At 36.4% G+C, this 23083-nt stretch overlaps 1 protein-coding gene across 1 annotated transcript in view; it reads left to right on the top strand.

Annotated features, from left to right (window-relative positions):
- The first annotated feature begins 2751 nt into the window (after positions 1 to 2751).
- GLIPR1L2 (GLIPR1 like 2) overlaps positions 2752 to 23083 on the top strand; it is a 32290-nt gene continuing 11958 nt past the window's right edge. The window contains exons 1-3 of the mRNA XM_065935055.1: positions 2752 to 2982; positions 13510 to 13755; positions 15576 to 15679. Coding sequence (XP_065791127.1) covers positions 2752 to 2982; positions 13510 to 13755; positions 15576 to 15679 — 581 coding nt within the window. The remainder of the gene's footprint in view (positions 2983 to 13509; positions 13756 to 15575; positions 15680 to 23083) is intronic.

Here is a 23083-nt window from a genome sequence, read left to right on the forward strand (position 1 = left end):
CATGGAATCTAAAATACTACAGAAACAAACATATCTACAAAACAAAAACACATTCCCTGATACAATAACAGATTTGTGGTTGCCAAGGGTGAGGGAGGTGTAGGAGCATAGGCCTGGAAGTCTGGGATTAGCAGAGGCAAACACATACAGGATGGATAAACAAGTTCCTACTGCATAGCACAGGGAACTGTATTCCACATCCTGTGACAAACCATAATGGAATAGAATATGAAAAAGAATATTTATGACTGAATCACTTTGCTTTAAAGCAGAAATTAAGCACACTACAAATCAATTATACTTCAATAAAATTTTTAAACACAATAATATGTGTTTCTTAAGGTATTTATGATTTAAATGAGCTGATACTTCCTGAGCATGTAAAGCTGCACCTGACATTTCTGGGAACAACACTGTGAACATAATCACCACAAATTTTACACTAAAAATGATTAAAATGCTAAATTTTGTCATGTATTTTTTACCCCAATAGAGAACAAATGAAACAGCTTCTGAAATAATTTTTAAAATGAATTTTAAAATAGCGTTTATTACTCTGTATTACAGTTATTCGATGATTTGTCTGTATCACCTTTAACTAAGTTTGAGCAAACTCCGGGAGACAGTGAAGGACAGGGAAGCCTGGTGTGCTGCAGTCCATGGGGTTTCAAAGAGTCAGACACAACTTGACAACTGAAAACAGCCTTTAACTGAAAACTTCATGTGCAGAGACTACAAATCTCGTTTGTTGAGAATTTATATCTCTAACACCTAGTGTAGGTCTGACACATAGACGTCTAAAGAAATACATACTAAATCAATGAGTAAGATGTCCAGCAATGGAATGAGCTACCTAAGACATAGTGACTTCCCTATCAATGATGCATTCAAAGTCTAATATATTGGGACTAAAGTCTAACACTTCTTGCTAGTCTAAGATGGCATTATTCCATTTATCTTGTGCTTTAACACAGCAATTTTCATAGTGTAACAACAGAATCAATATAATGAAGTAATTCCATCTTTCATCACTTGTCGCCTTCACCCCCACAATATGCTCTAGTCATACTAAAACACTTTTAGCCTTTTTGATCTCCTGGGATATTGTACGCTTTTCGCTTTGTTTAGAAAGCACTCTTTACAAAAAAAAAAAAAAAAAGAAAGCACTCTTTACCTTGTGTGCTTCAATTTCTTGATGTCACATTCCCCACAGAGGCTTGCCTAGTCCTCAAAAAGGGGGTTAGCTGTCCCATGGGTAATGCCAGAGCACTTTGGCTTTGTGTTTATCCCATGGCATAAAAGGCCCCAGTTTGCTAGTTCTCCAGACTGTAAGCTACTTGGAAGCAGGATTTTTGCCTTGTTCATTGGCCTTTCTCACCCTCCTAACACACTACCTGGTAATATATATTTAATGAAAAAAGGCATGAATGAAAACATCTTGTGAGCTATGCTGCTTTCTATTGTGTACACCTTTTTTTTGGCTGTGTTGGGTCTTGGTTGTTGTGCTTGGACTTTCTCTTGTTAATGAGCACAGGTTTCAGGTGCCTGGAGGCATGTGGGATTTTATTTCTCCGACCAGGGGTTGCACCTGTGCCCCCTGCATTGGAAGGCAGATTCTTAACCACTGGACCATCAGGGAAGTCCTACCATAGGTAATTTTTTCAAGCACATGCATTTTAAGATATTTTTTGTCAAGCAGCTGCAATGCTTTCTTTGTGGCAAAATTCTGTCCCTATGTCAATGACTTTGAATATCTTCTTAACACTATCCAGGACAAAATATGATATGTAAATGTATACCCCAAAACAATTTTTTTTTAATGGCTACAACTTATATTCTTCAAAGCAAGTTTTCTTGAGCAAAATATATGAAGCTAAAAAGAATCGCTGGGACACTAGCCATTTTTGTCTGAAACAAATGAAAACCAAAAAAAAAAAAAAAAAGTGTTGTCGACTGTTATCATGGCAATTTATCAGAGATGATATTGATATTTCAGACTGTCTATACATGCTGGCGGAAGAAAAAAAATGAAAACATTTTAACTTTATGAGAATTCGATGAGCCCTAATCTAGCCCCTACCTCCTGAGCTTTCCACTCTTCTCATTTATCCTGCAGTTTCCCACAAAGGATCGTTAAAACATTGTGAAAATCTCAATGAGGAAGTTGGTCTACAAGAGGATATTCTTCCCCAGGATGGAAATAAAAGGAGCATCTTGCACTAAAATCCCAACATAACTAGCAAGGATTTCTTTTTTTTTGACTGAATTTTCATCAGTATCACAGAATTCGCAAATTACTCAGGTTATTTACTCAGCAATTGACATTTACTCTGTAGTCGACTCATTAATAAAGGATGACACATCATCTGCTGTCAAAAATCGACTCTAGATATTTGCCAACATTACTTTAGAGAAAAACCTGCACTCTCGTAACTCAGCCGTCTGTTCCGGGTAATTCTGCAGATGGTTTTCACAGTCTTCGCAGTTTTGCCTGTTGCTGATCCTTTGCCCTGCCCTGCCCTGCCCTGCCCCGCCCCGCCCCCGGAGAGGCCCTGCCCCGCCCCGCCCCCGGAGAGGCCCTGCCCCGCCCCGCCCCCGGAGAGGCCCTGCCCTGCCCTGCCCTGCCCCGCCCCGCCCCGCCCCGCCCCCGGAGAGGCGGGGCCCCGCTGCCTGCACCGCCCCTCCCCGTTGACTGGTAGGCCGCCGGGGCGAGCCTGCGCGTGCGCACTGGCCTGTCCGCGCAGGTGGACTATGGCGGCCCTGCGCTTCTCCGTGGAGTGGTACGCCCGATGGTTTCCTTTGACGCAGACTGGCATTTGGAAGGTGTGGCTGTGTGAGTTCTGGCTGCTACTGCTGGGTTCCGGTTTGAATGCGAGTCTTTTGCCTGACGAGGAGGACGTAAGGTTTATCAATGAGTACGTGAACCTCCACAATGAGATCCGGGGCAACGTCTTGCCCCGAGGGGCTAACATGCGCTTCATGGTGAGGCCCTAAGGCGGTTGCCTAAACCTCCGACAACCCCTGCAGGACGCGCCCCCTCAGCCGCAGAGCTTGGGCCACTGCTCTGCTGAAGGTTGTGGGGGACCGCACTTAAGAGTTTGGATTTAAAAATTCACGTAAAGTTTACACGTTCAAGAAATGAAAACCACTATCACTCTAACGCATTCTTGTCAGCAAAGGTTTGCACAGGGCTGGAACTGGGGTGAGTAGAGCTTCTCGCCTGGGGTGCAAGATTTAAGGGAGCTTTCCATTCGAGAAAATGACAGTTGAATGCAGTGTTTTTTAATTTGAAAATCAATGCAAAACTACTCTTGATGAAAATCGTATCAATTTAAGCAAAGCCAGGATATTTTAAGCTTGAACTGGGGAGAGGCACGCGTGCCACGCTCAGGATAGTGCAAGGGAGAAGACAGATTCGGTTTTTACTTAAAATTCTGAAGTTTTACCATGGATGTTTTCACACCAGTTTTGCCTTTTTAAAATATTTTTTTTATCATGGCTATTGAGTTTTTTGGTATCCATCCTAAATTTTGCTCTCCAGAGAGTGTTTCATTCACGTCTTCCTAGACCAGACCTGATTTTGCATTCTCTAACGTTGTTCTAACTTCTCCGTTGCATTTCCCGCTATTTCTTTATAATATCTTATTAGCTTTTCCTTTGGTGCTGTGGAGTCTTCATGATTGTCATTAAAAAGGAATGCACAATTAATTAAGTAACTACAGGGCAATTAGGAGCTTCCAATATACATTGTAAATATCGCAAGGACTGTCTTCCTAGATGTCAGTATTTTCTTCCTTCTGGATTAGTTCTTTAGGAAAAATTCCAGGAATGTGAAAAAGAATGGTTTTTTTCTATGTGTACGATACATAGGAAGTACTGTATTGAAGGACTGTGCCAATGTAAGCAAACATTAAAAGTGTAGAATTACTCTGTTTTCACCACATCTGACTGACTGGGTGTTTTCAATTCCTTGATAAACTAATAAATTATAAAAAGGGAACGTTCCTTTAATGTTAATTTTAAAGCCTTATTTTGATTGGGCATAGTTTTTTCTTTCTTGGTCATTTTTTTTTACCTTTTGTATTAAGTTTCTTCTTCTCTTTATATATTTTCTTATATAAATATACTAGTATTGTATCTGCTGAAGGTAAAGTTTTTATCTTTTGAATTTAGTTAGAATTTGAGAATATTTGAGAGTGATATATATATATATATATTTTTCACCCTTTCACACTTTGTGATTACTTTTATTTCTTTCAAGTTTGAAGATTTATCTTCCTCCTGATAATGAATAGTCACAAATTGTTTTAATACAACTTTTAATAGATTTTGTATTCTTAATCTCAAAAAATTTTATTTCAAACTTAAAGTATAGAGAATAATTTGAGTCCCTACAGTATGTATCTTCATATGTGAACATTTTGAAGGAATAGTGTTTTGGGTAGAGTTTAAAGCCCCAGTCAAAATTTTATCCTTCTGTTCTTCCTAAAAGTTGATGTCTATTTTTCCCATGGATTTTACTAGGATATAAATAATAACCAGTAAATAATATAGTCTATCATAATAGTATGTTCTACTTAGAACTTTGCCTTGACACGTTTGGAAATCATACATTTTATTTTCATTGGTTATGCTCAACATTTTAGTGTATATACTTTATAAAGTCCAAAATTAAGCAACATCTATAACCTCCTTCTGAATATTAAAAAAGATACTACAAAACACACAAATTCTGACTGTCTCCTGCCCATGTCCATGCTGTTGTTGTAACCTAGTAGTTCTGCTCTACCTTGTTTTTAAACTCAAAAATTTTATTGGTTTTTTTAATTATAAAATATACATAATACAAAATTTATGGTTTTAACCATTTTTAAATGTACATTTCTATATACATTTACAGTGTTGTGCAATCACTACCACTGCTCATCTCCAGAACATTTTCCTCCTCCCCAACTGAGACTGCACCAATTAAGCACTAACTCCCCATCCCCTTCTTGCTGCTGGCAACTGCCATTTTGCTTTTCTGTCTTGAAACCTTGACTACTCCAGGTATGTCATATAAGAATCTGAAGTGTTTCTCTTTGAGATTGTCTTGTTTCACTTAGCATGTCTTCAGGGTTCATGCTGTAGCATGTGTCAGAATTTCCATCCTTTTAAAGGCTGAATAATATTTCACTTTATGGATATATGATATTTCATTTACCCATTCATCTATCGATGGACACTTGAATTTCTTCCACCTTTTGGCTATTGTGGATAATGCTACTGTGGACATAGGTATGTGAATAAATATCTCTTCAATACCCTGCTTTCACTTCTATTGGTTATATACCCAGAAATGGAATCGCCAAAACAGGTAGAAATTCTGTTTAATTTTGAAGAACTGATATTCTCTTTCTCATAGTGGCTACACAGTTCCCATTCCTACTAGCAATACACAGGGTTTCAATTTCTCCAAATCTTTGCCAACACTTGTTTTCTGGGTTTTTGGTTTGTTTTTTTTTTAGTTCATAAGTGGTGTGAAGTCATGTCATTATGGTTTTGATTTGCATTTCCCTAATGATGTTAGGTTGAACATCTTTATTCTTTACATATGTAGAATTCTTTATATATTACACACACACACACACACACACACACACACACACACACACATATATAGAAAGAGAGGATTTTTTTATATATTCTAGATAAAATATCTTAACGATACATGATTTTCAACTGTTTTCTCCCTTTCCATAGGTCGTCTTTTCATTCTGTTAATAGTATCTTTTGATACACAAAAGTTTTTAATTGTAATGAAGACTAATTCATCTATTTTTTATCATGTTACCTATACTTTTGGTGACATATCTAAGAAATCATTGCCAAATCCAATGTCATGAAACATTTCCCCTCTGTTTCTTCTAAGAATTTTATAGCTTTAGCCAACAGGTACATAAAAAGGTACTCAACATGACTAATCATCCAGGAAATGCAAATTAAAACTACAATAAAATATCACATCATATCTGTTAGAATGTCTCACACCAAGAAAGACAGGAGATAGAGAGACAAACAACAGAATTGCTGAAATGAAAACTACTCTAGAAGGAATCAGTAGTAGAATATCTGAAGCAGAAGAATGAATCAAATAAAGTAAAAAAAAAAAAGAAAAGAACTGAGGATAATCTCAGAGACCTCTGGGACAATATCAAAGTCACCAACTTTCAAATTATAGGGGTCCCAGGAGAAGAAGTGAAAAAGAAAGGGTGTGAGAAACTTTTGAAGAGATTACAGTTGAAAATTTCCCCAATATGGAAAAGGAAATAATCAAGTCCAAGAGGCACAAAGAGTCCCATACAAGATAAAACCAAGTAGAAACATGCCAAGATGCATACTAATCAAACTAACAAAGACCAAACACAAAGAAAGAATAGTAAAAGCAGCAAGGGAGAAGCAACAAGTAACATACAAGGGAAACCCCATAGGCTTAACAGCTGATCTTTTGCAGAATCTCTGCAGGCCAGAGGGGAATGCAGGATATATTTAAAGTACTGAAAGGGAAAAATCTACAACCAAGATTACTATACCCAGCAAGGATCTCATTCAGAATTAATGGAGAAATCAAAAGCTTTTCAGATAAGCAAAAGTTAACAGAATTCAGTACCACCAAACCAGCTTTACAACAAATTTTCAAGAGACTTACATAGTCAAGAAATAAAAGAGAAGAAAAAAAAAATCTACAAAATCAACCCCAAACAATTAAGAAAATGGAAATAGGAACATATATGTCAATAATTACTTTAAATGTAAACAGATTAAATGCTCCAACCAAAAGACACACACTGGCTGAATGGATACATAAACAAGACCTATATATATATATATTGTCTACAAAAAACTCACCTCAGACCTCAAGACACATATAGACTGAAAGAGAGAGGATGGAAAAATATATTCCATGCAAATGGGAAGCAAAAGGAAGCTGTAGTAGCAATCCTCATATCAGACAAAATAGACCTTAAGATAAAGACGTTTACAAGAAATAAGGAAGGACACTACATAAAAATCAAGGAATCAATCCAAGAGGAAAACGTAACAATTGTAAGTATTTAGGCACCCAACATAGGAGCACCTCAATACGTAAGAGAAACACTAACAGACATAAAAGGAGTAATTGATAGTAACACAACAATAGTAGGAGACTTTAACATCCCACTCACACCAGTGGACAGGTCATCAAAACAGAAAATTAATAGGGAAACACAAGTATTAAAAGATACATTAAATGAGATGGATCTCTTAAAAAATAAATAAATAATGAGATGGATCTCATGGATATCTTCAGGACATTCCATCCAAATGCAGAAGAATACACCTTCTCAAGCGCACATGAAACAGTCTCCAGGGTGGACAACATCGTGGGTCACAAATCAAACCTCAGTAAATTTAAGAAAATTGTAATCGTATCAAGCATCTTCTCTGACCACAACGCTATGAGACTAGATACCAATTACAAGAAAAAAAAGTGTAAAAACACAAACACATGGAGATTAAACAACACATTTCTAAATAATCAACAGGTTACTGAAGAAATCAAAAGGGAAATCAAAAAATTTCTAAAAACAAATGACAATGAAAACATGACAACTAAAAATCTATGGGATGCAACAAAAGCAGTTCAACGAGCGAAGTTTATAGCAATACAATGCTACCTCAAGAAAAACATTGAATAGACAACCTAACTTTACACCAAAGCAGTCTTGTGAAAGAAGAATGGAGCTGGAGGAATCAACCTTCCTGTCTTCAGATTATACTACAAACTCCAGTCATCAAGATAGTATGGTACTGGCACAAAAACAGAAATATAGACCAATGGAACAAGATAGAAAGCCCAGAAATAAAGCGATACACCTACGGGTACCTTATTTTTGACAGAGGAGGCAAGAACATACAATGGGACAAAGACCAGAAACTGTAAAACTCTTAGAGGAAAACATAGGCAGAACACTCGATGACATAAATCAAAGCAAGATCCTCTATGACCCACCGTCTAGAGTAACAGAAATAAAAACAAACAAGTGGGACCTGATTAAACTTAAAAGCTTTTGCACAGCAAAGAAAACTGTAAGCAAGGTGAAAAAACAACCCTCAGAATGGGAGAAAATAATAGGAAATGAAACAACTGACAAAGGATTAATTTCCAAAATATACCAGTAGCCTCATACAGCTCAATGCCAGAAAAACAACCCAGTCAAAAGTGGGGAAAAGACCTAAACAGACATTTCTCCAAAGAAGATATACAGATGGCTAAGAAACACATGAAAAGATGTTCGGTGTCACTCATTACTAGAGAAATGCAAATCAAAAGTACAATGAGATATCATGTCACATCTGTCAGAATGGCCATCATCACAAAGTCTACAAGCAATAAATTCTGGACAGGGTGTGGAGAAAAGGGAACTCTCTTGTACTGTTAGTGGGAATGTAAATTGATGCAGCCACTATGGACGACAGTATGGAGATTCCTTAAAAAGCTAGGAATAAAACCACCATATGACCTAGCAATCCCACTCGTAGGCATATACCCTGAGGAAATCAAAGTTGAAAAAGACACATGTGTCCCATTGTTCACTATAGCAGTATTTACAATAGCTAGAACATGGAAGGAAGCTAAATGTTAATTGACAGATGAATGGATAAAGAAGTTGTGGTACATATGTGCAATGTAATATTATTCAGCCATAAAAAGGAATGCCTTTGAGTCAGTTCTAATGAGGTGGATGAACCTAGAACCTATTATACAGAGTGAAGTGAGTCAGAAAGATAAATATCATATTCTAATGCATATATATGGAATCTAGAAAAGCAGTACTGAAGAATTTATTTACAGGGAAGCAATGGATAAGCAGACATGGAGAATAAATTTATAGACATGGGGAGAGGGGAGGAGAAGGTGAGATGTATGGAAAGAGTAACATGGAAACTTACATTACCATGTGTAAAACAGAGAGCCAATGGGAATTTGCATATGGCTTAGGAAACTCAAACATGGACCCTGTATCAACCTGGCAGGGTTGGATGGGGAGAGAGATGGGAGGGAGTTTCAAAAGGGAGGGGATATATGTATACCTATGGCTGATTCATGTTGAGGTTTGACAGAAAACAACAAAACTGTGTAAAGCAATTATCTTTCAATAAAATAAATAAAAGGACAGGAGAAAACAAATGTTTGTGAGAATGTGGAGAAAAGGGAACCTTTGTGCATTGTTAATAGAAATGTATATTCATGCAACAATTTTGGAAAACAGTGTGAAGGTTGCTCAAAAAAACTTCTTTTAAAGTTTTGTGTGATCCAGCAGTACCACACTTAGATAGCTGCATCCAAAGGAAAGGACAACAGAATATCACAGAGATGTATACACTTATGTTCATTGTGGCATTATTCATAATAGCAAAGATATGGAAGCAACCTACGTGTCCATCAATGAGTGAATGAACAAAGAGGTAGCAGTCTGTATACAGACAATGGACATCTCATGGTTCAGCCATGAGAAAAAAGAAAATCCTGCCATTTACAGCAATTGGAGGGAACTTGAAGGCATTGTCTTAAGTAAAATAAGCCAGATAAAGACAGATGACATTTTATTGATGTTTAGTTGAACTGTGAACTTCCAGATGTTCAAGCTGGTTTAGAAAAGGCAGAGGAACCAGAGATCAAATTGCTAACATCTGCTGGATCATTGAAAAAGCAAGAGAGTTCCAGAAAAATATCTATTTCTGCTTTATTGACTATGCCAAAGCCTTTGACTGTGTGGATCACAATAAACTGTAGAAAATTCTAAAAGAGATGGGAATACCAGACCACCTGACCTGCCTCTTGAGAAACCTGTATGCAGATCAGGAAGCAACAGTTAGAACTGGACATGGAACAACAGCCTGGTTCCAAATAGGTAAAGGAGTACGTCAAGGCTGTATATTGTCACCCTACTTATTTAACCTATATGCAGAGTACATCATGAGAAGCTCTGGGTTGGATGAAGCACAAGCTGGAATCAAGATTGCCGGGGAAAATGTCAATAACCTCAGATATGCAGATGACACCACCCTTATGGCAGAAAGTGAAGAAGAACTAAAGAGCCTCTTGATGAAAGTGGAAGAGGAGAGTGCAAAAGTTGACTTAAAGCTCAACATTCAAAAAACAAAGATCATGACATCCGGTCCCGTCACCTCATGGCAAACAGTGGAAACAGTGGCAGACCTTATTTTGGGGTGCTCCAAAAATCACTGCAGATGGTGACTGCAGCCATGAAATAAAAAGATGCTTACTCCTTGGAAGAATCATTATAAAGCAGAGACATTACTTTGCCAACAAAGTTCCATCTAGTCAAGGCTATGTTTTTTCCAATAGTCATGTATAGATGTATAGATGTGAGAGTTGGACTATAAAGAAAGCTGAGCACCAAAGAATTGATGCTTTTGAACCATGGTGTTCGAGACGACTCTTGAGAGTCCCTTGGACTCCAAGGAGATCCAACCTGTCCATCCTAAAGGAAATCAGTCTTGAATGTTCATTGGAAGAACTGATGTTGAAGCTGAAACTCCAATACTTTGGCCACCTAATGTGAAGAGCTGAAAAGACCCTGATGCTGGGAGGGATTGGGGGCAGGAGGAGAAGGGAACGACAGAGGATGAGATGGTTGGATGGCATCACCAACACAATGGAACATGGGTTTGTGTAGGCTCCGGGAATTGGTGATGGACAGGAAGGCCTGGCTTGTTGCAGTCTATGGGGTCGCAGAGTCAGACACGACTGAGCAACTGAAATGAACTGAGTTGCTCAGTCATCTCTAACTCATTTTGTGAAGCCTGCCAGGCTTCACTGTCCATAGGATTTCCCAGCAGGAATACTAGAGTTGGTTGCCATGTCCTTCTCCAGGATATTTTCCCGACCCAGGGATCAAACTTGCATCTCCTGCATTGGCAGGCAGATTCTTTACCTGTGAGCCACCAGGGATCCCCAAATATTGCATGGTATCATTTATATTTGGAATCAGAAAAAAAAGGAAAAAAAGTCAAATCATAGAACCATGACAGTAAATATTCCAGTGGCAGCAATTCCACTTCTAGGTATTTTTCCAAAGGGTGAAGAAAGGAAACATTAATTCAAAAAAATATCTACATTCCTATGTTCATTGCACCATTATTCATGATAGCCAAGAAATGGAAGCAACCTACGTGGCCATGGATAGATGAATGGATAGAGAAGATATGGTATATAGAATGGTATATTACTCAGCCATAAAAAAGGAGTGAATTCTTGCTATTTGCAACAGAATGGATGGACCTAGAAGGTATTATGCTAGGTGAAATAAGTCAAACAGAGAAAGACAAATAGCATACAGAAAGAGCCACAGATAAAAAGAAAAACAGGTGATTGATTGCCAGAGGAGAGGGCAAGGAATGAGTGAAATAGATGAGGAAAATTAACAAACTTACAGTGACAAAACATATGAGTAAGGGAAATTAAGTGTACTACATGGAAAATATAGTCACTAGTAATGTAACATCTTTGTATAGAGACAGGATGTACCTAGACTTGTTGTGTTGATCATTTTTTAATGTATGGAAATGTCAAACCACTATGTTGTTCACCAGTAACTGATATATATTGTATGTCAATTATACTTTAAAAAAAAAAAAAAACTGATAGAAAAAGAGATCAGATTTGTGGTTATTGAGGATGGGGGAGGGATTGGATGAAAGTGGTAAAAAAAAGTACAAACTTCCAGTTCTAAGGTAAATAAATCCTAGGAATGTAATGTCCTAATGATTACTATAATTACTACTGCTGATGTTATCTGAAAGTGTTAAAAGAACAAATCCTGAGTTCTCATCACAAGGGAAAAATATTTTTTTTCCTTATTTTATATCTGTATGAGGTAATGGATGTTCACTAAACTTTTTGTGGTAATCATTTCATGATGTATTATGCGACTCTTTGTGACCCCATGGACTATACAGTCCATGGAATTCTCCAGGCTAGAATCCTGGTGTGGGTAGCCGTTCCCTTGTTCAGGGTATTGTCCCAACGCAGGGATCCAACCCAGGTCTCCCACATTGCAGGCAGATTCTTTACCAGCTGAACACCAGGGAAGCCCATGTATTATGCTATACACATTAAGTTTATACAGGGCTGTGTGCCAATTATATCTCAATATGAAAAAAAACCCACTTAGAATAGTGATTAGTGCACTATAAGCATATGGTGTGTTGCGTAAGCAATATGCAAAATTAGGTAGTAGAAAGATGGTCCATGGAGCTTTGTTTATAAATAGGAAAGAATCAGAAGGGTCATCAATAGTGGAATGATAACCTTTATTACATGCTCCTAGCCACACTATGTAATACTATGAAGAGTTTTTAAAAAGTTAGTTAGGTCTGTTTGTGCTAATAAGGAATAATCTCTCTGAGTGAAAACTGCATGTGGCAGGCCAATAATATTGTGTGTGGTATGATTAAAACTGTGTAAGGACAAAAATCATAAAATATTCATCTAAAATACCCTAACATATCTTATTTTGGATAGTATGTACATGGAGATAGAACAATGATTACCTTTGGGAAAGAAAATAGTATGGGAAGGGAGGAGATATGCTAAAAGCCTGATTTATTTTCTATAATGTATTTTCTGTTTAAACTATGAAACTAACCAAGAAAACTCTAAGGAAATTTAGTAATGTTTTCAGAAATGTTTATTTTCAAATATACTGTAATGTACATTTTTAGCACGTTGGTTTTAGAACTATTGATTTTTCTATTTGTGTTTTTTTTTTGTTCTTGTGCTTAACTAAACAATGAACATTATACTAAGCCTCTAAATATGACAGAAGTACACATTTTTGGATGTTTCCATAAATGGAAGATGGCAGCATCTTGTGACATTTTCTCACATTTTTGGAAACATGCATAAAGCTTTACATGTACCTCTGGTATAACATTTACAAACTACCTCTATATGTTAAAATTATATATACATGTAGGTGTATATATATATGTATGTATTATCCCAGGTTGTTCTAATAACAATAAGCAACTAGAGGACAAAATTTATGTTGACTTCATTTTATTCCTCAAAGTACAACAGTTTGTATATAATCAGTGCTCAATAAATAGTTCTTAAATATGTTAAATTATTATTATATATAGAAAGCATGAGGTTAAAAATATGCATTTTCTGAATAGACTGCAGGTAAGAATATTATAATCATTTGCATCATCTAACAATCTGACTTTCTAATTACAAAATATGCATAGGTCTTCATCTCAGGAAATAGTTGTTTCATTTATAATTATCTCAAAACACTTTTCCTCCTTAATAAACTCCACAAATCAGACTCATAGGCACAAAATAAGAATTGTTTTCCTTAATTCTAGCTATGAGAATTCAAGGAAAATAATTTAGAGCACTGAAAAAGCCTTCATTATTATTATTTTGTTTTCTTTGCCTTTTGCATTTTTTTTCAGACTTGGGATGTAGCTTTGTCACGGACTGCTAGAGCATGGGGGAAAAAATGTGTGTTTGAGCGTAATACTCATTTAGAAGAACTATATATGGCCCATCCTAAATTCAATGGTATTGGTGAAAATATATGGGTCGGCCCTGAAAATGAATTTACTGCAAGTATTGCTATCAGAAGTTGGTTTGAGCAGAGGAAAAAGTACAATTTTGAAAGGAACAGTTGCTCTGATAACTGTTCTAACTATCTACAGGTATCTAATTTTATATTATTAATTCAATTGACTCCTTAATTGCTTTACTACTAAGTTCTTATTGATTGTTTCGATTTTATAAATAAATTCAAATGGTAAAATTACTACCTCTAATAGAATAAAAATTCTGATTATTCCTAGATCTTGTGAATGTTCATAATTTCTTCTGTTTGCTTGAACCATGCAATTAAAACATTCCTTTAAATATAGTAAATCTAATCTCCATACCCAAAGATGAAAGGTAGCTTTCTAAAATAACACATGCTGAAAAAGGAAGTAAACAGTAAATAAAAATTAGTTCTAGTTTATTGACTATTTAAACATAAATAAGAGACTTGATTTTTTTTTTTGCATGAATCAGTACACATACTATGGTATATGTATGTATGAAAACATTTTAATTGCAAATACATAGTATTATTTTCCTGCCTCATATCTAACAATTCACCCTGATACTTTGTACTCCAAGAATGCTGAACCACTTTTTATTTCCTGTGCATACATTTATTATTTTATATATTACATTTTTCATAATCATTAATGTATGAATCTAATACTATGCAAAGGGCAGGGACCTTGTCTTCTCATCCATGTATTCTCAACACATTAGCATGACATTATTTAGGTCTTCATTAAATATTTGTATCAGGAATCAAGAAACTATTGAATTAACTTCCAAGCTCATTTAAAAGATGATTATTTTTCAATCAGTCAATTCTGATGTAGAACTTAAAATTTTGGAATTTTTTCATGTTGAACTCGTGTCTTTTTGTTCCATCAAATGAATCATGTTTCAGAAAATTTTTTGATCAATTCTTTCTTCTTTGAGGCTCTCTATTATCTTACTCATGTCAAAGCTAAACTCCTTTATATGACTTCACTACTTCGAGTAAATAACCAAGTCTCCTCCCTGACCTACTCCTCTGTATTTTTTCCTCCTTGAATCTAGTTTCCTAGACACTTTCATCTCCTGCATTTGAGTTAACTTCAACTGCTGCAAACATTCTATTCTCTATTCTTTTAATGCATTGCTCTATTTCTTTTGGAGTCACACACTTTTAAAATTGCTAATAGTTATAGAGAAAAGGAAAACAAATGGTTTCTTCCTATTCCACAGAGGTTAACAAAACAATGTTTGTCTTTCTTCACTTAAAAGTATCAGGACAATTAAAGACACTCAGGAATTATTTTCTGGCTCTGGAATATCTTTAATTGTTTTCCTATTTTCATTCCAAGACCTGTCTTGCAAGAAATTATTTTATAGAAACCAGCTCTTCTACTCATTTTTTTTAATGAAAAGCCCAGACTTTATTTTACTTTATAGTAGAATTTCCTCAATAAAAGAAAAGAAAAATTCTGCAACATTCAGTTACTTTCTACTCTTGTATTTCTTTTCCTTCTCTTCTATAATCTTACTGTCCCCTCTTTTTCTTCTTTCTACTCATGACTTCCATTCTTCCAAGGCTTTTTCTCTTCTCATTTCCCTCTTCCTCTCTGCCAATAACCTGGAACTCTCAGATTTAACAAAATGTTGAAAATTGATCCTTCCTTCCTTATTCTGGATCAGTTTTTTCCTCAGACTTTTTATCCTAAGAATACAATATTGGTAGAACCTATTGAAATGTTTCTCTAATTACAGTTTTATAAATGCTTAACTAAATTCATGATAATTTTCTGCCTGCATCCAAATGAAGAATAGTTCATATACCTTGAATTGGTTTGGTTAAAGTTCTATGTGTATTGAATATACTATTGATTATACTATGGCAGAGTAAATGTTTAGAATTAAATTTATGTTTTCTTTGAAAATTTTATTTTAGCTTGTTTGGGACAGGTCTTACAAAGTTGGTTGTGCTGTTACTCTATGTTCAAGTATTGGACGCATTAAACAGGCAGCACTTTTCATATGCAACTATGCACCGGGGTAAGTTCCTTTACATTTTTTAAAGAATATTGAAATAAATTGGGGGATTTTAAAAGATTCCAGCCTCCCTAGAAGTTTGGTTGCACCATATAACTGAGCTTTCAACATATTCTTCTAAATGTCTTTGTGAACTATAAAAGAATTAATTATAAGATAGCAATTAAAGAGTTTATATTGAAATATTTGTAGTTCTATACTAAAATGAGTCATAATTTAGGCATACCAATTTTACCTGTAGATAGCCAAATATTAATTCCAAAGTGAGTTTTAAGTTTGATATTATTTCATAGTACCTAGGCTAATTAGGATTTAAATTATTTTCTAAAATTGTTTATTTCAATTTTTATAAAAAGAAAATAAGATATGTTGAAATGTATGTTGTAAGAATTACATCCAGAGCACCTAAGTTTTATGACATGAAGGACTCTTTTAATTGACTACCCTCTGGAGGTTGCATTATTAATTGGTGCTAGTCTCATAAATACAAGGAATCATAATAACTCAGAGGTGGAAAAGTATTTCAGAAGTCTTCTAGTCAAGCTATCCATATGAAACTTGAATTGTTAACACTTGCCATGTAATTATTTACCTATACCCAAAAACTTTCCAATAATGGGAAATAACTACCTTCCAAAATAGCCTCTATTTCTGGAGAACTTTATTAGAAAGCCTCACGTTTCCCTACAGATCAATAGGATACTATAAATAATGTTGTTAAAATGAATAATTGAAGTGAAAAAAAAATCCTAATCAACATGCCAAGAAAAGTTAACTACATTCTAGGATTAAGAAGGAACTTCTTAATACATAAATAAAATACTTCTGAGACTGAGCCAAAAAAAGAAAGGAAAACAGAATAATGATTGCTAATTGATGATTGTATTCCCTTAGAAAGGGGAAACAGTGGAAACAGTGTCAGACTTTATTTTGGGGGGCTCCAAAATCACTGCAGATGGTAATTGCAGCCATGAAATTAAAAAACGCTTACTCCTTGGAAAGGAAAGTTATGACCAACCTAGGTAGCATATTAAAAAGCAGAGACATTACTTTGCCAACAAAGGTAGTCAAGGCTATGGTTTTTCCAGTGGTCATGTATGGATGTGAGAGTTGGACTGTGAAGAAAGCTGAGCGCTGAAAAATTGATGCTGTTAGACTGTGGTTTTGGAGAAGACTCTTGAGTCCCTTGGACAGCAAGGAAGTCCAACCAGTCCATCCTAAAGGAGATCAGTCCTAGGTGTTCATTGGAAGGACTGATGCTGAAGCTGAAGCTCCAATACTTTGGCCACCTGATGCGAAGAGTTGATTCATTGGGAAAGACCCTGATGCTGGGAGGGATTGGGGGCAGGAGGAGAAGGGGACAACAGAGGATGAGATGGCTGGATGGCATCACCGACTCAATGGACATGAGTTTGAGTAAACTCTGGGAGTTGGTGATGGACAGGGAGGCCTGGCCTGCTGCAATTCATGAGGTCACAAAGAGTCGGACATGACTGAGTGACTGAACTGAACTGAACTGAGAAAGGAAAAACAACAGAGCTGTGAGTGTAGGTCGAATTAGATTCAGAAAGCCACTTCCTAAATGGAAGCTTTGCTGACTTTGAACATAGGCATGAAAAACAAATTTGGAATGTAGAGTAATGGCAAAAGTTTTTAGACTTCTTTCAGTCCTACAAAATGGAAGCGTTGGGATGATATCAACTACATGGAATAGCTTTTAAAAGTTGATCTGTCCACTAACAAGAACAATAAAGACTGACCATGATTATTTTGTAGTCTTGGAAGAGATTTACAAGTGAACATGTAAACAGGTGATACTTAATTAAATAATGAAATATGCCATAGAATAAATAGGGAATAACTACTATAGAATATAGATAATATTGTTAGTCGCTCAGTCGTGTCTGACTCAGACTGTAGCCCACCAGGCCCCTCTGTCCATGGAATTCTCCAGGCAAGAGTACTGGAGTGGTTTGCCATTTTCTTCTCCAGAATATAGATAGGATATCTGTAAAAGGAGGTGGCTTTTGAGCTGAAAGCCAAAAGATGAAGAGATGGCTAAAAAATATTTCAGGTAGAAGTGAGAGCACATACTATAAAATCTCTGAGCTTGAAATTAGTTTAGCGTGTTTGATAAATGAATGATTATGGTTAGAGGTAGAAAATTAGGTGACAACTAAAGCAAATAGGATATCATTGGCCAAGTTAGGATTTGGGGGTTTATTCTACACAATTGGCAAAACTATGAGAAAATTTTAAGCAAGTAAGTGGCATGATCTCAAACTATGATTTGAAAAGAAAAGTAGAAGTGAAAGTTGTTGAGTCATATCCAACTCTTTGTGACCTCATGGACTATGGAGTCCATCGAATTCTCCAGGCCAGAATACTGGAGTGGGTAGCCTTTCCCTTCTTCAGGGGATCTTCCCAACCCAGAGATCCAATGCAGGTCTCCCACATTGCAGGCGGATTCTTTACCAGCCAAGCCACAAGGGAAGTCCTTTGAAAAGAAAACAGTAGAAGATTGCTCTTGCTATTATGGTGAAAATGCAGTATAAGAAAACAAGGGTACAAAGAGAAACAAGCACAATTGGAGACTGTTTCTGTGGTACAGGCGATAGACTTGTATCTTGGGTTAGACTTTTAGTATGTGGATTGGTTTTTATTCAGTTCTGTTCAGCTGCTCACTAATGTCTGAATCTTTGAGACCTCATGGACTGCCGCACGCCAGACTTCCCTATCCTTCACCAACTCCTGGAGTGTGCTCAAACTCATATCCATTGAGTCGATGATGCCATCCAACCATCTCATCCTCTGTCGTCCCCTTCTCCTCCTGCCTTCAATCTTTCCCAGCATCAGGGTCTTTTCCAGTGAGTCAGTTCTTCACATCAGGTGGCCAAAGTATTGGAGCTTCAGCTTCAGCATCTGTCCTTCCAGTGATTATTCAGGACTGATCTCCTTTAGGATGGACTGGTTGGATCTCCTTGCAGTCCAAGGGACTCTCAAGAGTCTTCTCCAACACCACAGTCCAAAAGCATCAGTTCTTTGGCACTCAGCTTTCTTTATGGTCCAACTCTCACATCCATACATAACTACTGGAAAAACCATAGTTTTGATGATACAGACCTTTGTCGGCAAAGTAATGTCTCTGCTTTTTAATATGCTTGCTGTCTAGGTTGGTCATAGCTTTTCTTCCAAGAAGTAAGCTTCTTTTAATTTCATGGCTGCAGTCACCATCTGCAGTGATTTTGGAGTCCCCCAAAATAAAGTCTGTCACTGTTTCCATTGTTTCCCCATCTATTTGTCATGAGATGATGGGACTGGATGCCATAATCCTAGTTTTTGAATGTTGAGTTTTAAGCCAGCCTTTTCACTCTCCTATTTTACTTTCATTAATAGGCTCTTTAGTTCCTCTTTACTTTCTGCCATAAGGGTGGTGTCATCTGCATATCTAAGGTTATTGATATTTCTCCCAGCAATTTTTATTCTAGCTGGTGCTTCACCCAGCCTGACATTTCATGTGATATACTCTGCATGTAAGTTAAATAAGCCAGGTGGCAATACACAGCCTTGACAAACTCCTTTCCCAATTTGGAACCAGTCTGTTGTTCCATGGCCGGTTATAACTGTTGCTTCTTGACCTACATACAGGTTTCTCAGGAGGCAGGTCAGGTCTGATATTCTCATCTCTTGAACAATTTTCCACAGTTTGTTGTGATGTACACAGTCAAAGACTTTGGTGTAGTCAATAAAGCAGAAGTAGATGTTTTCCTGGAACTCTCCTGCTTTTCCTATGATCCAACAGCTGCTGGCAATTCGATCTCTGGTTCCTCTGCGTTTTCTAAATCCAGCTTAAACATCTAGAAGTTCTCAGATCACATCCTGTTGAAGCCTAGCTTGGGGAATTTTGAGGATTACTTTGCTGGCATGTGAGATGAGTGCAATTTGCTCTGGGAATGGTTTGAAGTAAACTACTGCTATAAAGGCCCTGACATAGAAACGAATTGCAGTCCTGAATGAGAGCACCTTACGGAAGAGGAAGTTCCGTGAGTTAATTTAAGTACTAAGATCTAGAGTAATACAGTATTTCAACCTAAGGAAGAGAGCTGAGAGAGGAGAGTGAAGAGGCCAGTAAGATACGAGGGAACCAAACATCGTACTGGTGAGGATGCTTGGAGTCCACATGAAGAACATGAGTCATGATGTCCAAAGTGGTTAGCTGTGTGAGATACTTCTCAAAGAATTACAAAGAAAAATGAGGAAGGAAAGATGACATTTCCATTTGATAAGATGATAGTATTTGTTAACCTTAATAACAGGAGTGACCTGTAGACAGAGTAGGAGAAGAATAGTGGGCTGAACTGAGGGAGAAGCATTGATATATATATATATATATATATTACTATGTGTAAAATAGATAACTAGTGCCATGACTATAGTGATAAGATGAACCTACTAGATGTTAGGATTGCTCGTCTTTCCACCCATTTGTCCCATAGGCTTCTTTGTCTTGAAATTTTTACAACTATTTTTTCTTCGATACAGACATTGGAAAGTCTACTTATGAAGGATCTACGTTGGCTCGTATACTAGGCACCTCAGCCCAAGGTTTATTTGATATGCACTCAAAGTAGGCAGTTATAGCTATCTTTCTTAAGAATAGTTGGTAGAAAAATCAGTTCATCACAATCTTATAAAATACTTAGTAGGAGTGAAAATAAGAAAGCCAAATTGAATGTGTAGTGGACTGAATGGTGACCCCCCACTAAAGGATGTATCCAGGTCCTAGTTCACAGAATATGTGAATATTAACTTATTAATACATGGCAAGAGTGAATACTGCCTTATATGGCAAAAGATATGTTTAAGATAAGGATCTTGAGAGGAGGCACTTATCTTATTCAGGTAGGACCTAAATGCTATTACTCATATCCTCATAAGAGAGAAGGAGAAAAAAAAAAAAAGAGAGAGAGAAGGAGAAGGAGATTCAGCACTAGACACACAAAAGAGAAAAAGGCAATGTACTGTGGAGGGAGAGGTTGGAGTGATATATTCAGAAATCAAGGAAGTCCTGGAGCCACCGGAAGTGGAAGTGGAAGAGTCAAGGAATTGTCTCTGTGAGCCTTTGAAGGGAGCAAAGTCCTGACAGCACCTTGATTTTGGACTTCAGACCTCCAGAACAAATTTCTATTGTTTTAAACCACCCAGTTTGGGCAATTTGTTAAAGTAGCAACAGCAAGCTAGTACAGAATGGAAGAATAAAATAGATTTGGCAATAGGGAAAATATGAGTCAATGACAGTCTTGAAAATTTTCATAACACAAAGATGGAGAATAGAAGTAAAAATATATGGAAAAAGAAAGGAACCATGTAGTCTGATAAATCTATAAATTAGTGGGAGGGGGATCGGGATGGGGAATACATGTAAATCCATGGCTGATTCATGTCAATGTATGACAATAACCACTACAATATTGTAAAGTAATTAGCCTCCAACTAATAAAAATAAATGAACAAAAAAAAATCTATAAATTAGTGCTCCTAAAGAACAGAAAATAAATGGAACAGAAATAATAATCAGAGAAAAGAAAACAATAAGCAAAAGAAAAGAATCTATAGAGAGTAGAGTCTATAGAGAATATATAAAGCTTAAAATAGCTTGTAATGTATCAGAAAAAGTGAACTGAAGCAGTATTTACATATGTCATTTCCTAGTGATTATTTTCAATTTCAAAGGTAATAACTCATACATTTCTGGGAATTCCCTGGTGCTCCAGTTAAGATTCCACACTTTCACGGCTAAAAGCATAGGTTCTGTCCCTGTTCAGGGAAATGAGATCCCACAGGCCTTGTGGTGTGATCAAAAAATAATAAAATTTTAAAATAATACATTTCTAAGCAAAACACAGTGAAGTAAAATAAAACAGCTTTAATTAGATTAGCCTTGAGTTTAAATATTGAAGGGGGGTACACTTAAGTTTAGAATTTAAACTTAAGTGATAATTTTATTCACAGAGCTAGGAAAAGATGTAGGGTGGAGGAAAAAAAAAATTGGTTGTTATTAGACATGTTGCATCTGCCTGCAGGATCTTTTATTTATTTAAATACATTTGTAGTAGGTGCATTTAAGCAATAACTAAGCAATAGAATTCCACATTATTTTCATTGTGTCTATCCTGAAAACACTTGTAGACCATTGGGAAAGAAATTTAAAAAAATACACAACATTAACCAAATACACCCAATATCTGTATTTTAAATAGAAAAGAGTTGCTGTAAAAGCAGGTATGAAATCATGGACTGGGAAAAAAGACGTTAACAAGGGATGTCTGGGTTGAGGTTGGAGAAGTACTCAAGAAATTCCTAGAAGGTGTAAATAATAAGATTTGTAGTTTATTGTTTTAAATAATCCAAGAGAGGAAATAGTCAAAGAATATTCTCACATTTATTACTCAGTCACGAATGGTATTGGCATTAATTGCAAAGGGGAACAAGGAACCTTTTGGGAGGAAAGATGATGAGTTCCATTTTATACATAATGACTTTGGGTTGGCTGTGAGATACTCACCTTGAGATGTTTAGTAAGCAGGTGGTTATTTAGTTCAGAAACTCATGAGTGTGGAATGGCATAGAACATATATTTGGAGTGCTAGAATACATAGGGTAATTTAAATCATGGGAGTAGATGAGGCTGCTTAGCAAGACAGCATAGGCTGAGAAGAGAAGAGGCTGTGGGGAATGTCATGCCAACATTTAAGGGTGGTTAGTAAAACGTAAGTGGGAGAGGAGACCAAAGAAGAGGAGCCAGACAGGTAGGAGAAAAGGCAGAAGAGTGTGGGATCAGTCAAGGCATGGGGAAAGGATATTTTTAAAAGGATGAATTTATCGATAATTTCAAATTCTAAGAGGTCAAGCAAAGTCAGGACTTAAAAATATCATATCTGAAGAGAAGTTCATTGGTAAACATAGGAAAAGCTGTGTCTGTGGAGCAGAGGAAATTGGTGCTAGGATGGAATGAACTTAGAACTGTTTGTTGTTTTTATTTTGTTTCATTTTTAAAATGGAGAAGATGTGAACATGCTTAAATATTGACATGAAGGCTGTAATACAGAATAAAAGCAATTCTTTATGAAGAATAAAAGCAGTGTATATGTAAAGATACAAGTCCCTAAGAAAACAGAAGAGTTTAAAAGAGATTAGCCTTAGAAAGAATGAGGAGCAATTCCTCAGTTGTACCATAAAGGCAAAAAAGAAGGGCTAGGTATATTTCTCTAATTTAGTGACAGAAAACTTCTCAAGTTCCAATGTAAGGGCTGTTATGTGTCTTTGTGAAGTAGCATACATCATGTCCTAAGAATAAAGGGGAAGACAGTGAAACAAGAATTTTGAGGACTGGGAAGATTTGAAATA

This window comes from Muntiacus reevesi, chromosome 4 (genome assembly GCF_963930625.1).
Source record: "Muntiacus reevesi chromosome 4, mMunRee1.1, whole genome shotgun sequence".
Classification (NCBI taxonomy): domain Eukaryota; kingdom Metazoa; phylum Chordata; class Mammalia; order Artiodactyla; family Cervidae; genus Muntiacus; species Muntiacus reevesi.